General features: G+C 46.2%; 1 protein-coding gene across 1 annotated transcript in view; it reads right to left on the reverse strand.

Annotated features, from left to right (window-relative positions):
- Positions 1-385: 385 nt before the first annotated feature.
- LOC147897883 (uncharacterized protein YJL213W-like) overlaps positions 386-13,301 on the reverse strand; it is a 58,332-nt gene continuing 45,416 nt past the window's right edge. The window contains exons 3-6 of the mRNA XM_087380529.1: positions 1,598-1,873; positions 1,371-1,505; positions 1,097-1,225; positions 386-940 (exon numbers count right to left, since the gene is read on the reverse strand). Coding sequence (XP_087236655.1) covers positions 524-940; positions 1,097-1,225; positions 1,371-1,505; positions 1,598-1,873 — 957 coding nt within the window. The 3' untranslated portion in view covers positions 386-523. The remainder of the gene's footprint in view (positions 941-1,096; positions 1,226-1,370; positions 1,506-1,597; positions 1,874-13,301) is intronic.

The raw sequence follows: 13,301 nt of genomic DNA on the forward strand, positions 1-13,301 counted from the left end.
AAGAGGACCTTGCTAGTGTTGCAAGATGCAAGAAACTAGGCTTCCAAACTCCCTATGTACCACAATCGGGTTTCCTAACAGCTAGCCTTTTTAAGTAGCGAATCTTGCTCCTATTATATTAAAAATAATTCACTACGCCCTTCACATATTCCTCCCTTTCACCTCATAGAGTCAAGTTATTACTGTCATGATACAGGGCTGCACACTCTTCCTTGTTTATCGACGAGAAAGTTGTGAGGATAAAGCATTGCAGTAAGTATAGACATTAAGCAACATTATTTCCGCATATCAGCTTATATGTACTAAGCACAGATACAAAAAAAATGTACAGTAATTAACACATCTAAGAAAGAATTAACAGATAAAATTTGATGATAAAGCCTGCCATAGGAATTTCATTCTATTCTCTCAGTTGTCAGTAATTTCTTAATATCTGAACCTAGACTCTCCTGAAAGTTCAAGATGTCTGATGATACCTATTCAAAAGCAATACAAGGCCACCTGCTTGACAAAAGGAGGCCACCTACTTGGAAGCATGCCTGTCATCTTCAAATTGTTTAATAACACAGCCAGTATCTAAAAGTCTTGGAGTAAGTCTCTTGGAACTCACGACTTCACCCTCTTTCAAAATCATGGTCATGTTACTAGGATCTAGCAGAGAAAGGATATTGTTAACTGGGTTTTTTTCCAAGATTAGCAAGTCACCATAAGCACCCTCTGCAACTACTCCTACTTTACCTTCCATGCCAAAAAGCTTAGCACATGTTGAGGTAGCTGATCTCAAAATAGAAGCAGCTGCTTGAACTTTTGATCTCAACGCGAACTCTTCAAGTTGGTGGTCATGCATGGCTCCAAGGAGATCACTTCCAAAGCAAATCTTTATGCCTTTCTCCTCAGCTAAGGCTAGGGCTTCAATGCCACGATCAAGAAGATCCCCAACCTAACATAGATCTCAATACCATTAGGAATCAGAGACATGCACATTCCAAAGACTGTACCTGAATAGATAATGATATGAAAATGGGGATAGTAAAGAGGGAAAAGCAAGGCTAAAATGCGAAAGTTAAGGATAGAGAAGCCAGATTTAGAATCTAACCTTTTCCACTACAGTTCTCGACATGCCAGCGGCTTCTCCGTTGCGACGAATGTGATCATATGTCACCAGGGTAGGGACAAGAAATGCATCCTTAAGCTTGATCAAATCTAAGCATTCGCTGTCCAGGAACTGCATAACAAAATTTACTCAGTGGTCCAAAGGCAATTTCTAAGCTTGAGAAAGTGTTTTTTAAGATCAAACATCAATGAATATCATCTTCAATATTTTAGAATTGCCATCGATACAAACACAAACAAAGACGGGTGCAGCTTACATTGCCGTGTTCAATGCTTCGAACACCTAACTCCAAGGCCCGTTTAACAGCAGATGCAGTGTAGGCATGGGCACAGACATATGTTCCAACATTTCTGGCCTCTTCTACTACTGCAGCAATTTCCTCTGCCGAAAACTGCCACCATCAAAATACAACACAATCAAAATATGTATAATGTAAATGCATGAGTAAAAAGAAGTAGAACTTCAACATAAAGTCTATTTCACCTGTAAATTGCTCACACGATCAGTAGGAGAGGACACTCCTCCTGATGCCATAATTTTCAGCTGGAAAGCACCTTTCCGCAGTTCATCTCGGGCAGCTCTTCGTACTTCAGAAACTCCATCGCAGACACGCCCAAGGTTGACTGAGCTTCTTGAGCAGGCGCAGCCACACATTTGATCTTCACCTGGCAAACGAAAATCACCATGACCACCTGTCTGCGAGAGGGAAGACCCACTGAACAATATGCGGGGTCCTGGAATGGACCCTTCCTCCACTGCCTGCCGTGTGGGGGAACTTTGGATCAACTAATCACTGATCTGGACCATGACATGTCTTTCAAAATAACAGTAATAATTATTTAACCACAGGGATCTCTGAAAGAAAGTTATGTCTTCATGCCTCCAGATATCATCAGGAAAACAACCTATAACTACCCCCTTTTATGCACCCTCTAGATAGTTAACATATCAAAGAAAGAGCACTAAGTAACTTGTTTGTTTCACAAAACAAATGAAAAGGTTGCTTTGAACAGCAGCTTCCTGAGCTGATAACTATCTCCATGAAGGTCTTCTAACATCTAACCAAATAGATTACAGTGTTTCATAATCCAGTGGAGCTGATCCTATACAATATAAGAGAGTTGCCAAGAGTAGAAAAACTGTTATGACATCTATCAAACTGAATTTCAATAGCCAGCTCATGTGAAAAGGAAGCTCTATAGGTTTAAGATTATCCGTCTACTGGAAACAAGTATCTATAATTGATCCAAGGAGTAAAGTACCAATCGTAACATGCCAGTCACAAGGTTATCCGTGTAATGCAAGGAATTAATATTAGGTTCTAAAGGGGAGGAAGGCAGCCACTTTCACACTAGAGGCAAGTCAAACCACTACAATACATACAAGATAAATTATCTGCAGTCTCGCCATTTTATAACGAGATAATAGATTACGCTACCTATGGGACAAATATTACGGAAAAAGAGTGCTCTTCAAAGCAGAAATCAACCACGCGGAGCATCGTTATTTCCATTGCCACCATATTGCAGGGCATCCTAAGAAAAACTTCCCAAAGTGGTTGGCGGGGTGATGTGGCAATGCTGATGTGTGTGCTGAAAAGGCCGCAAGAGCACCAGATTCTACCATCACCACTGCTTTGGCTCTCCCAGCCCCGCCTACCTCAGCTACAAATGCAGTCCTACCTGCTTTGAACATCGTCCCATCGGTGGTCATTTAAGGTAAGAAGGAGGGCATGCTCGACGAGCAAAAGAAGGCCCTTATCAGAGCATATGGCACAGCTAAAGGGCAACGGTTTCTTGTCTTATTTGACATGGGGAGTCCAGAAGATGCTGTATCCCCTCAACTCGCCAAGAAGATGGGGTGCACCTTAGTGCCTCATGAGCTTGCGGTGGACGGGTTTACACCCGGGCTACGCACTCAGATCACACACAAGGCCAAATATTTTTATTTCATAGTTCAAAAGGAATCTTTTCAGCGGGAAATCATCCTCACACCATTATTAGGATGCGAAATGATACTGGGGATCCAGTGGTTCCGAGAGTACTCACCTGTGCCTGATTGGTGGCAGGATTGCTTCACGATTGTCGAAGGACTTCTTGAGACGGCCATTTTCCACAAGGACAGAAGTATTCCTGGTATTCCTTTTGATTTCCCACATCCAAGCAGTCCGAGCAGTTCACAAAGGCACGGTGTGCGCACTGGTGTATGTCCGCTAGCCAACAGAATTCAGTGCAACCAGCTTCTCCTTTGGGACAAGCCATGGAAGATCTCATGGAGGAGTTTCAAGATATTATGCTCCGGGACGTTCTACCACCACAGCTTTTGCCTCACGGACCCAAGGATCATCGAGTTGAATTAGCCCTAGAATCTACCCCTCCCATTAAGTTATTGCGTGCTGGATTTATTCGGCCATCCTCATCGCCTTTAATACGATTTGTCCAGAAAAAGGATAAGTCGACATGATTATGCGTCGACTACAAGGCGCTCAATAAGACTATGATCAGCAATAAATTTCCAATGCCCCACATAGGATAAATCTTAAAGCGCTTAAACAGTGCAAAATATTTTTCGAAGATAGACCTTAAGGGTGGTTATCATCAGGTCCGAATATAGACCTTAGGGGTGGTTATCATTAGGTCCGAATATTCGGCGCTGACATCCCAAAGACAGCGTTCAGGACAAAGCGAGCTCATTATGAATTCGTACTCATGCCATTCGATCTCAAAAATGTGCCACCAACATTCAATAAAATGATGTCGCAGGTGTTTGTTGAGCGTATAGGAGTGTGCATGTTCATCTTTTTAGATGATATCTTGATCTTCTCAACCACAACGGAGCAGCACTTAACGGAAGTGCAGAAAGCCCTCCATCTTCTGCGTGACAATCAATTGTATCTAAATGCCAAAAAGAGTGAGATCGGTCTGATGGAAATCTAGTATCTCAGTTATATCATCAGCGCAGATGGCATTCGTTTGGATCAAAAAAAGGTTTAGGCAATCACAAGCTAGGCAGTCCCCACGATAGCAAAGGAGATCCAATCTTTTGTAGGGCTTTGCGAAGCCTACAGTTCTCACATGCCCGAATTCTCTACCACTTCAACACCCTTAACAAATCTATTAAAAGGGGTTAAGACACGCCAACAAAAGATTTCCGTTATCGACACAACTTTGCAGAACTTCTACGATCTACAATGGTTGGCCACTACAACTTCTATTATGAAAATAGCATCTGGGGATGATCCATTCATGGTCATCATGGATGCAAGCAATGTGGCCATCGGGGCAGTTTTATAGCAAGAAGAAAGACCCATGGCGTGCTACAACAGAAAGCTCAATGAAGCCAAAAAGAATTACTTGGTCTTTGACAGAGAATTATTTCAGTGTGATCCAAGCATTGAAGCACTTGAAGCCGTCCCTTTATGGACAGACTTTCACAATCAAAACAAACCATCAAGCCTTAAAATGTCTTCAAACAATGCCTAGCTCCTAGTGGAGTGATCGGCAACCCCGATGGAGTCAAATATTTCAACAATTCGGGGGCATGATCAAAAGTGTCCATGGAAAGAATAATCTCATCACCAACACTCTAAGAAGTAAGAAAGCATTCAATCAGTCAGTACAAGGGGCCACTGTGCTCGAGACTCAAGGGAAAGACCTTGATTCTATGAAAACACAGTATGCAGATTCAATGGAGTTCGGCACTGAAGGTGCGTTGAGAAGAGAGAGAGAGAGTGCAGGTACGAAGGAGACGAAGTAGAATAGCCGTCACGTCAAAGTCTTAGATAGATGATAACACACAAGTACAAAGTACTTGTACCTAGACCTAGGACTAAGTGTCCTAGGTGTCACATAGAACTAAGTGTCCTATGTGGCCTAAAAGTCACTAACACTATAAGTGCCTACACTTATGCCTACAAGGCACATACCATGGCCTATAGGGCATCACTAGAACCACCTGAAGATGGCCTACAAAACCCCCTCCATGGGATGGGCTGAAGTACTTTGGAAACGTCTCAGAATACCTGGTAGTTTCTGGTCATGGTGGCACATGTTCATCCAAAAGGATATAGCCACCTATGAATGTACAAGGAATGTCAGATCATGTAACAAAGGGAACCAAGTGTAAAGCCTGTCGGAAGACTTCGAACTTGGGACGAGGAAGTGCCTTTGTAAACATATCTACGATGTTGTCCTCTGTGGGAAGATAGGACAACTCTGTCTCCTGCTGACAACCGCTCCCGAACATAATGATAGTGAACTTCAATATGCTTGGTACGCGCATGAAACACAGGGTTACGAGCAATGGCCAAAGCACTCTGGCTGTCAGTGTAGACAATAGTGGAGGATGTCTGGCAAATACCAAGATCTGTAAGTAACTGTCGAAGCCAAACACACTCTACTGTAGCGGTGAAAGCTGCCCTGTACTCAGCCTCACAGCTAGACGTGGCAACTGTCGGTTGCTTCTTGCTGAGCCAAGAAATACATGAACTGCCAAGCAAAAAACAATTGCCAGTATGTGACACTCTAGTGTCGGAACATCCTGCCCAGTCACTGTCCGTGTAAGCATGCATGGTAAGTGAACCCTGATCACCATAGAAGAGGGCTAAATCCTGAGTGCCTCTGAGATATCTGAAGACTCTCTTCACTGCCTGCCAATGCTGTGAACTGGGCATGTGCATGAATCTGATGAGCTGAGATACTCCATACTGCAAGTCAGGTCTGGTGTGACATAAATAAATAAGGCATCCAACAGCCTGCTGATAAAGAGTAATATCACATGGTGGGCTCCCATCATGAGCTGAGAATTTGAAGCCAGGGTCCACTGGAGTAGAGATTGGCTTGCAATCCTCAAACTGAAAACGATCAAGGAGCTGTCCAATATACTTGGACTGAGACATCATGATACCCCCCTCAACATGAGCAAACTGAATGCCCAAATAATAATGGAGCCGTCACATGTCTGACATGTCAAAAATCTGCTGCAAATCAGCCTTGAAAGCTACAATTTGCTGAGTATCTGGGCCCGTGATGAGCATATCATCCACATATAAAATCAGCACTAAAAAATCAGATCCACTCCCACGGACATAAAGAGTGGGTTCTGTGGGACTATTCTGAAAACCAAGGGATAGTAAGTGTGCATGAATTTTGGCATGCCATGCCCTGGGTGCCTGCTTCAAACCATAAAGGGCTTTTCTAAGCCGGCATACCTTAATTTCAGAATTAACAACCTCAAAGCCAGGAGGTTGTGTGACATAGACTTCTTCCTGCAGATCCCCATGAAGAAAAGCGGTCTTGATGTCAAGTTGGTGCACTTGCCAATGATGATGGGCTGCAATGGCAATGACACATCGAATGGTAGTAATCCTGGATGTGGGAGCAAATGTCTCTTCAAAGTCAATGCCTTGTTGTTGGGCATACCCTTTTGCAACAAGACGGGCTTTGTATCGATCTATGCTGCCATCAGATTTCCTTTTTAATTTGTAGACCCACCGCGTTCCAATGGCATGCTTGCCAGGTGGGAGATCTACTAATTCCCATGTGTCATTTTTGTCAATAGATTGTAACTCAACTTTCATTGCATCCATCCACTCTTTGCTGTCAAAAGCATCTTTATGGCACAAAGGCTCTTCATTGCAAGCTGTAGCAAGGAGGGCAAACTCAAGAAAGTGACCATGCTGTCTATTCCCTAATCTTGTCCGGGCAGCAAAAGGCTGATCTTGTTTGCTGTCCCTCATGTAGGCCATCTTATGGTGGTTCTAGTGATGCCCTATAGGCCATGGTATGTGCCTTGTAGGCATAAGTTGTTGGAAAGGTCACCTCCCCATCTGTAAGCCCCCAAATGAGGAGTGCATGGGGGAGGGAGACCTAGGGCAGAAGATGCCCAGAGAAGAAAGAGAGAGGGGGCTGCCACATGGGCAGCACCTCACAAGAGAAGAAAGCTGCAAAGGACGGAACCTGTGGAAGGAGCAGAAGGCAGGGACAGCAAGCCCTAGATCTGATCTGGCAGGGCGCGATGACATCAGCAGTGTACGGCGCAGGACACGTGGCTGGGAAGAGGACCTGGCAGAGGCGCAGATATGGCAGGATGTGCAGGCCCAGATCTGCAGCAGGAACTGTGGCTGTCAGTGGGCAGGAGGTAGGCCTTTTATAGGCTGGATACCTGCCTTGAAAGGAGGGCCAAAGGACCCTGAAAGTGTGGGCCAAAAGCCCTGGGGGGGTGTGCCCTTTTAGGGCTGGACCAGCCACAGACTGGTCGGCCAGTCTGTAGCAGGCTGGTCGGTTTTTTTTACCAGCCCCCTTGGGGCCTATATAAAGAGGCCTTTTAGCCTCACTCAATCATCACTTGGTGCAGCAGTTCAGGGAGCAGAAGGAGCAGCAGATCAGCCACTTGTGGGTCTCTATCCAGAAGGTGACAAGAGAGCTGTAGAGCTGCAGACCTAGCTCAAAGTCTGCCCACCTAGGCTGGTGCAAAGACAGCAAGGTGGAAGGGATCTAAACGGAAAGTCTACTTGCGCTCGAGGTGGAGCACGCGGACTCGAGTCTAGAGATAGCCAGCAGATAGGAGAAGGACCTTGTGGTAAGATCAGAGGACCACATCGTTGGTGGGACTCTGGATCTGTCTCTTTTGTATTGTGTCCATAGTTGTGGACGGAAATATATATTTTGGTGGTTTCTCTATCTGGTTGGTTCATTGTCTATTGATGAGTCTGCACACCTATTGTATGCACATAAGTAAAGAAGTTTGTGATTCCACACCCACACCGCACACTGTGTGAGCTCCTGGGCATTACTATCAGTCTTCCGCTGCGTGTACCCTCTGTTGGGTCATTTCTAACATGGTATCAGAGCCCAAGTAGGAGGCTCACAGGTGTGGGAGCCTGAAGGCAGGGACCTTGCTGAAGGACGACCCTGATTCAGAAGCTCTAGGGAATCGACTTCCACGACTGGAGGATTGTGCCCTTGCGAGAAGGAGGGTGATTCAGGTTCAATCACGTGCGTTCAGAGTTCTGGTTCACTGAAATTGAGTTTGGTTGACTTTGCTGTGTGGTATAAACAGTAGAGATGTCGACCTCTACAGCCTCTTCAGCCCCTGCTTTCCCTTCCTCCTCCCCTAGTTTTCTCTCTTTCACTATCCCTAACTTTGGAGAGTCTGGGAACCTAGACGGGACTAATTACCCGATCTGGAAAGTGAAGATCCGGAGTCATTTAGTGGCTCGGAAGTTGTGGAAGCTGACCACGGGAGAGGAGTCGAAGCCGGAGGACATGGTGGACAGTAAAGGGGAGGTACTCATGGCAGTAGACAGAGAGGAGCTTGAAGCTTGGGAAGAAAGAGATGCCCATGCCCTGGCAATAATCATAGGGACTACGGCGGACTCCGTTCTTCCGCATATCCAGCTGGCCGAGACGTCAGTAGAGGCGTGGGCCACCCTGAAGGATCTGTACGAGACAGACAATACCTCCCGGATTGTGCTTCTTCAGCATCAACTCTACAATCTCGATATGGAAGAAGGAGATACGATACATAGCCATTTGACGAAGGTCAAGGTGGTTAGGGATCAGCTGGCAGTAATTGGTCAGAAGACAGACTCATGCCATCTGGCCTTGATGGTACTGAGGAGATTGCCTCGGAGTTTCAAGAGCTTTGTTACGGCTATGACAGCAGGACAGAGGACCAAACCTCTGACGTTTGAGGAGTTGTGTCCATTACTTCTACAGGAGGAAGCTCGGGAGAAGCTCTACAACGAGGACAAAGACGAGAAGGCGATGCTGGCAAAGAATCTGCTGGCAGAGGAAAGGGCAAGCCTAACGGTGGCAAGTCCAATAAAGATGACTCTGACGACGAGGGGACTTCGAAGAGAAAGCACAAGAAGAAGTGTTTCTATTGTGATACGCCCGGACATTTTGCAAAGGACTGTAGAAAGAAAAAGGCGGATCTGAAAAACAAACACGAGTCTGACTCAGATTCAGAGGGAAAGACCAAAGCAAATGTGGTAATCGAAGAGTTGTTCCTGGTGAAGTCACCGAGTGTTACCGAGGTCAGATATGTTGATCTAGAAATCACAGTAAGGATGTCTGACATAGAGATGTGGGTCGACGAGGAGTCAGATGCCTTTGTGAAGGTGAAGGACAGCATGGAGCGCTTGGTACCTTCCAGGTGTGTGGCTGTTGACACTGACACGAGGGTGGATTCCATGGAAAGCCCTGGGGTCTCATGGTCAGATGGATGCTGGATTTCAGAAGGGGACAGTACAGGATTACACAGGATCTTGGCGGGTGCCTCATTGAGGTACAGGGTTTGCTTTCAGAGCGAACATTCAGGCAGTACAACAGTCTGGTATGTATTTAATATTCTGCATTTGAGCCTTTATAGCATGCTGTGGAGAGACTCTGCTCTTCATTTGTCTCAGGTGATAAGAGATTGGAAGGAATTGGCCTTCTTCAAAGGCAGAAGGGGAAGTATTGGTGCTTCTTCAAATCTTGGACGCAGATTGCTAGAAGGTGATGGACAAAGAGTACTGAAGCCAGAAGAGTACCTGCTTGAGAACTCAGCGAGAGTTCATGGTCCAGGTTATCTGGAAATATTCATTGGTTGCAGACCTTGCCAAAGGAAGGACGGGTTGAAACAGACCCTCAGAGCATGGTGCTTGGAAGACTCCAGGTTGTTCACTCATTATGAGGGGGACGACTGGAAGATCGTGACGGCTAGATTGCTCGAGTTCAGAGGCGGGAACGTGACTGAAGGAGGTGGTACCAGGAGGTGCTACCAGAGATGGACCTGTGTACTAGGATGGTGTGCGGAAGCGGAAGCGGACCTGGTGGAGTAGGAGCCACTGGATGCAAAGCCAGGAAAAGATTTCGACACCGAAAGGTTCCAGAGGACTACGACCAGGGAGTTACTATTGCATCTTCATCGACGTGTTGGCATTGGGCTGAGATGTGTCGGTGAGAGGGGGTGTTGGAAAGGTCACCTCCCCATCTACAAGCCCCCAAATAAGGAGTGCGTGGGGGAGGGAGACCTAGGGCAGAAGATGCCCAGAGAAGAAAGAGAGAGGGGGCTGCCACATGGGCAGCACCTCACAAGAGAAGAAAGCTGCAAAGGACGGAACCTGTGGAAGGAGCAGAAGGCAGGGACAGCAAGCCCTAGATCTGATCTGGCAGGGCGCGATGACATCAGCAGTGTACCGCGCAGGACACGTGGCTGGGAAGAGGACCTGGCAGAGGCGCAGATATGGCAGGATGTGCAGGCCCGGATCTGCAGCAGGAACTGTGGCTGTCAGTGGGCAGGAGGCAGGCCTTTTATAGGCTGGATACCTGCCTTGAAAGGAGGGCCAAAGGACCCTGAAAGTGTGGGCCAAAAGCCCTGGGGGGGTGTGCCCTTTTAGGGCTGGACCAGCCACAGACTGGTCGGCCAGTCTGTAGCAGGCTGGTCGGTTTTTTTTACCAGCCCCCTTGGGGCCTATATAAAGAGGCCTTTTAGCCTCACTCAATCATCACTTGGTGCAGCAGTTCAGGGAGCAGAAGGAGCAGCAGATCAGCCACTTGTGGGTCTCTATCCAGAAGGTGACAAGAGAGCTGTAGAGCTGCCGACCTAGCTCAGAGTGCTGCCCACCTAGGCTGGTGCAAAGACAGCAAGGTGGAAGGGATCTAGACGGAAAGTCTACTTACGCTCGAGGTGGAGCACGCGGACTCGAGTCTAGAGATAGCCAGCAGATAGGAGAAGGACCTTGTGGTAAGATCAGAGGACCACATCGTTGGTGGGACTCTGGATCTGTCTCTTTTGTATTGTGTCCATAGTTGTGGACGGAAATATATATTTTGGTGGTTTCTCTATCTGGTTGGTTCATTGTCTATTGATGAGTCTGCACACCTATTGTATGCACATAAGTAAAGAAGTTTGTGATTCCACACCCACACCACACACTGTGTGAGCTCCTGGGCATTACTATCAGTCTTCCGCTGCGTGTACCCTCTGTTGGGTCATTTCTAACATAAGTGTAGGCACTTATAGTGCTAGTGCCTTTTAGGCCACATAGGACACTTAGTCCTATGTGACACCTAGGACACTTAGTCCTAGGTCTAGGTACAAGTACTTTGTACTCGTGTTTTTCATATCTTATCTTAGTTTTAGAGACTACTCTATCGACTCGTCTTGTACCTGCACTCTCTCTCTTCGTTTCGTATCTACAGTGGTATCAGAGCAAGTATTGCTCTACTCTTCCAGCTCTCCTCAGCCCCCGAGTCTTCCATTTGCTCATTGGGAGTTCTCTGCCCTGCTGGTCGACACATTCCCAGCCTGTTCGTACATTCAGTGGTATCAGCAGGATCTGCGCCGTACAGTCCGTACGTAAGCAAAACTGCATCGTTGTACCTGCATCGCCGTACGTGTATCGTACAGTACGCGTACTTCATCCGTACATCGCGCTCTTCCGTACGCCGTACCGTACGGTGCGCCGTACTCCATCCGTACATCGCGCTCTTCCGTACGCCGTACCGTACGCAGTTTCGTATACCTTCGCCGTACAAGGTACCTACGTCGTACGACTATACCTGCGTAGGAGCACAAAGTACTTTCACCGTATCTTCAGTCGTCAACAGTCTGTATCAGCTTCCCATCCACACGTACCTTCAGTCGTACAACTTGTACTTCATCTGGGTATTCCGTACAGCTTCACCACAAGTTCCGTACCTGTTTTGGTATTGGCTTGAATCAGGTTCTTGGTCTCACTGCAGTCATCTACAAACATTTGCAGATTTGGGGATTTTGCAGGACATTGGCAAATTTGGGGCTTTCATTTCCTTTCACCTCCTTTGATTGCAATTTCTTGCAAGAATATTGGAGTTTTGGGATTTAGTCTGCAATTTCTTGTTTAAATTGCAGTACATTGGGTCAGATTGCAAGACATTAAGTTACATTTGCAGGACATTGAGTCAGATTTGCATACATTGGGTCACATTTCTAAAAATTTCAGCAAAATTTGGGGCTTTTCTGAATTTGCCCTCTTTTTGGCCTATTTGCCCTCAATAAATTTGGGGCTTTTGCCAAATTAGCTGTTTTTGCAGTGAACATTGCCTGTCACAGTCACATTTGGGTCAGATCTGCATTTGCCCTTTGATTTGGGTCAGAAATTTGCAGATATTTGCCTCTGCTGCTCTTCCAACTATAAATTGGCTTCTCTATATCAGATTCGCAATGAAGCTCGTGTTGCATATTTGAGAAGGCAATTACAGGAAGTGAATATGAATGATAGTGAGTCAATGGATGCATATTTGACAAAGGTCAAGGACCTCATGGAACAACTTGCCAACATTGATGAGGTGGTGCCAAATTCACAGCTTGTCAGTACCACATTGAATGGATTGCCAGATACATATCAAGGGTTTGCTACAACCCTTCGATTAGTGACCATGGGTAATCCAGACCACTATTCTTTTGACCAGCTAGTTACTTTGCTTTTGCAGGAAGAGCAAAGAAGAGCTAACAGACAAGCCATTATTCATGATCATGCATTTGCTTCACAGCAGACAGGAAGAGGCAAGGCTTCCAAGCCTATGGGCAAGCCAAAATCTGCGCACAGCAGCTGCGATTCTTCAACGCATAGCAGCTGCAATTCCTCCCATGCATCGAAAAATACAGCAGATAAGGGAAAGAAGAAAAGATGCAACTATTGTCGCAAGCCTGGACATGACATTTCAGAATGCACGAAGCGCATTGCTTCGGAGAAAAAGAAAGCAGGATTGACAGTTAATGCCTGACATGCCATTGAATCCCATTAGCCAGCAGATGCTTCACATGCACATGCTCTTCAGGATGATTGGGCATGGGGTGTTCATTGCTCATTTGATCCCTCCAAAGCTGATGCACTATTTACTGCTAATGATGCTCAGTCCTGGTACTTTGATAGTGGTGCTTCCAAGCATGTCACATCTTGCAGACAGTTGTTTCATTCTCTAGCTGATGCACCTCAAGGGGGGACTGTTACATGTGCCAATAATGCTTCATATGCTGTAAAAGGAGTTGGAGATGTGCAGCTCACATCCATTTCCAGCCATCCTGTCACTCTGACAAATGTTCTTTTTGTGCCTGGCATTGAAGTCAACTTGATTTCAATTTCAGCAATTGCTACTTCAGGTTTCAGAGTAATTTTTGATGGCTACAGATGCCTAGTATATGATCTTCGTGATGA

The sequence above is a fragment of the Dipteris shenzhenensis genome, chromosome 10 (assembly GCF_047967505.1).
Source record: "Dipteris shenzhenensis isolate YYH24624 ecotype China chromosome 10, Dip_SZ_1.0, whole genome shotgun sequence".
Classification (NCBI taxonomy): Eukaryota; Viridiplantae; Streptophyta; class Polypodiopsida; order Gleicheniales; family Dipteridaceae; genus Dipteris; species Dipteris shenzhenensis.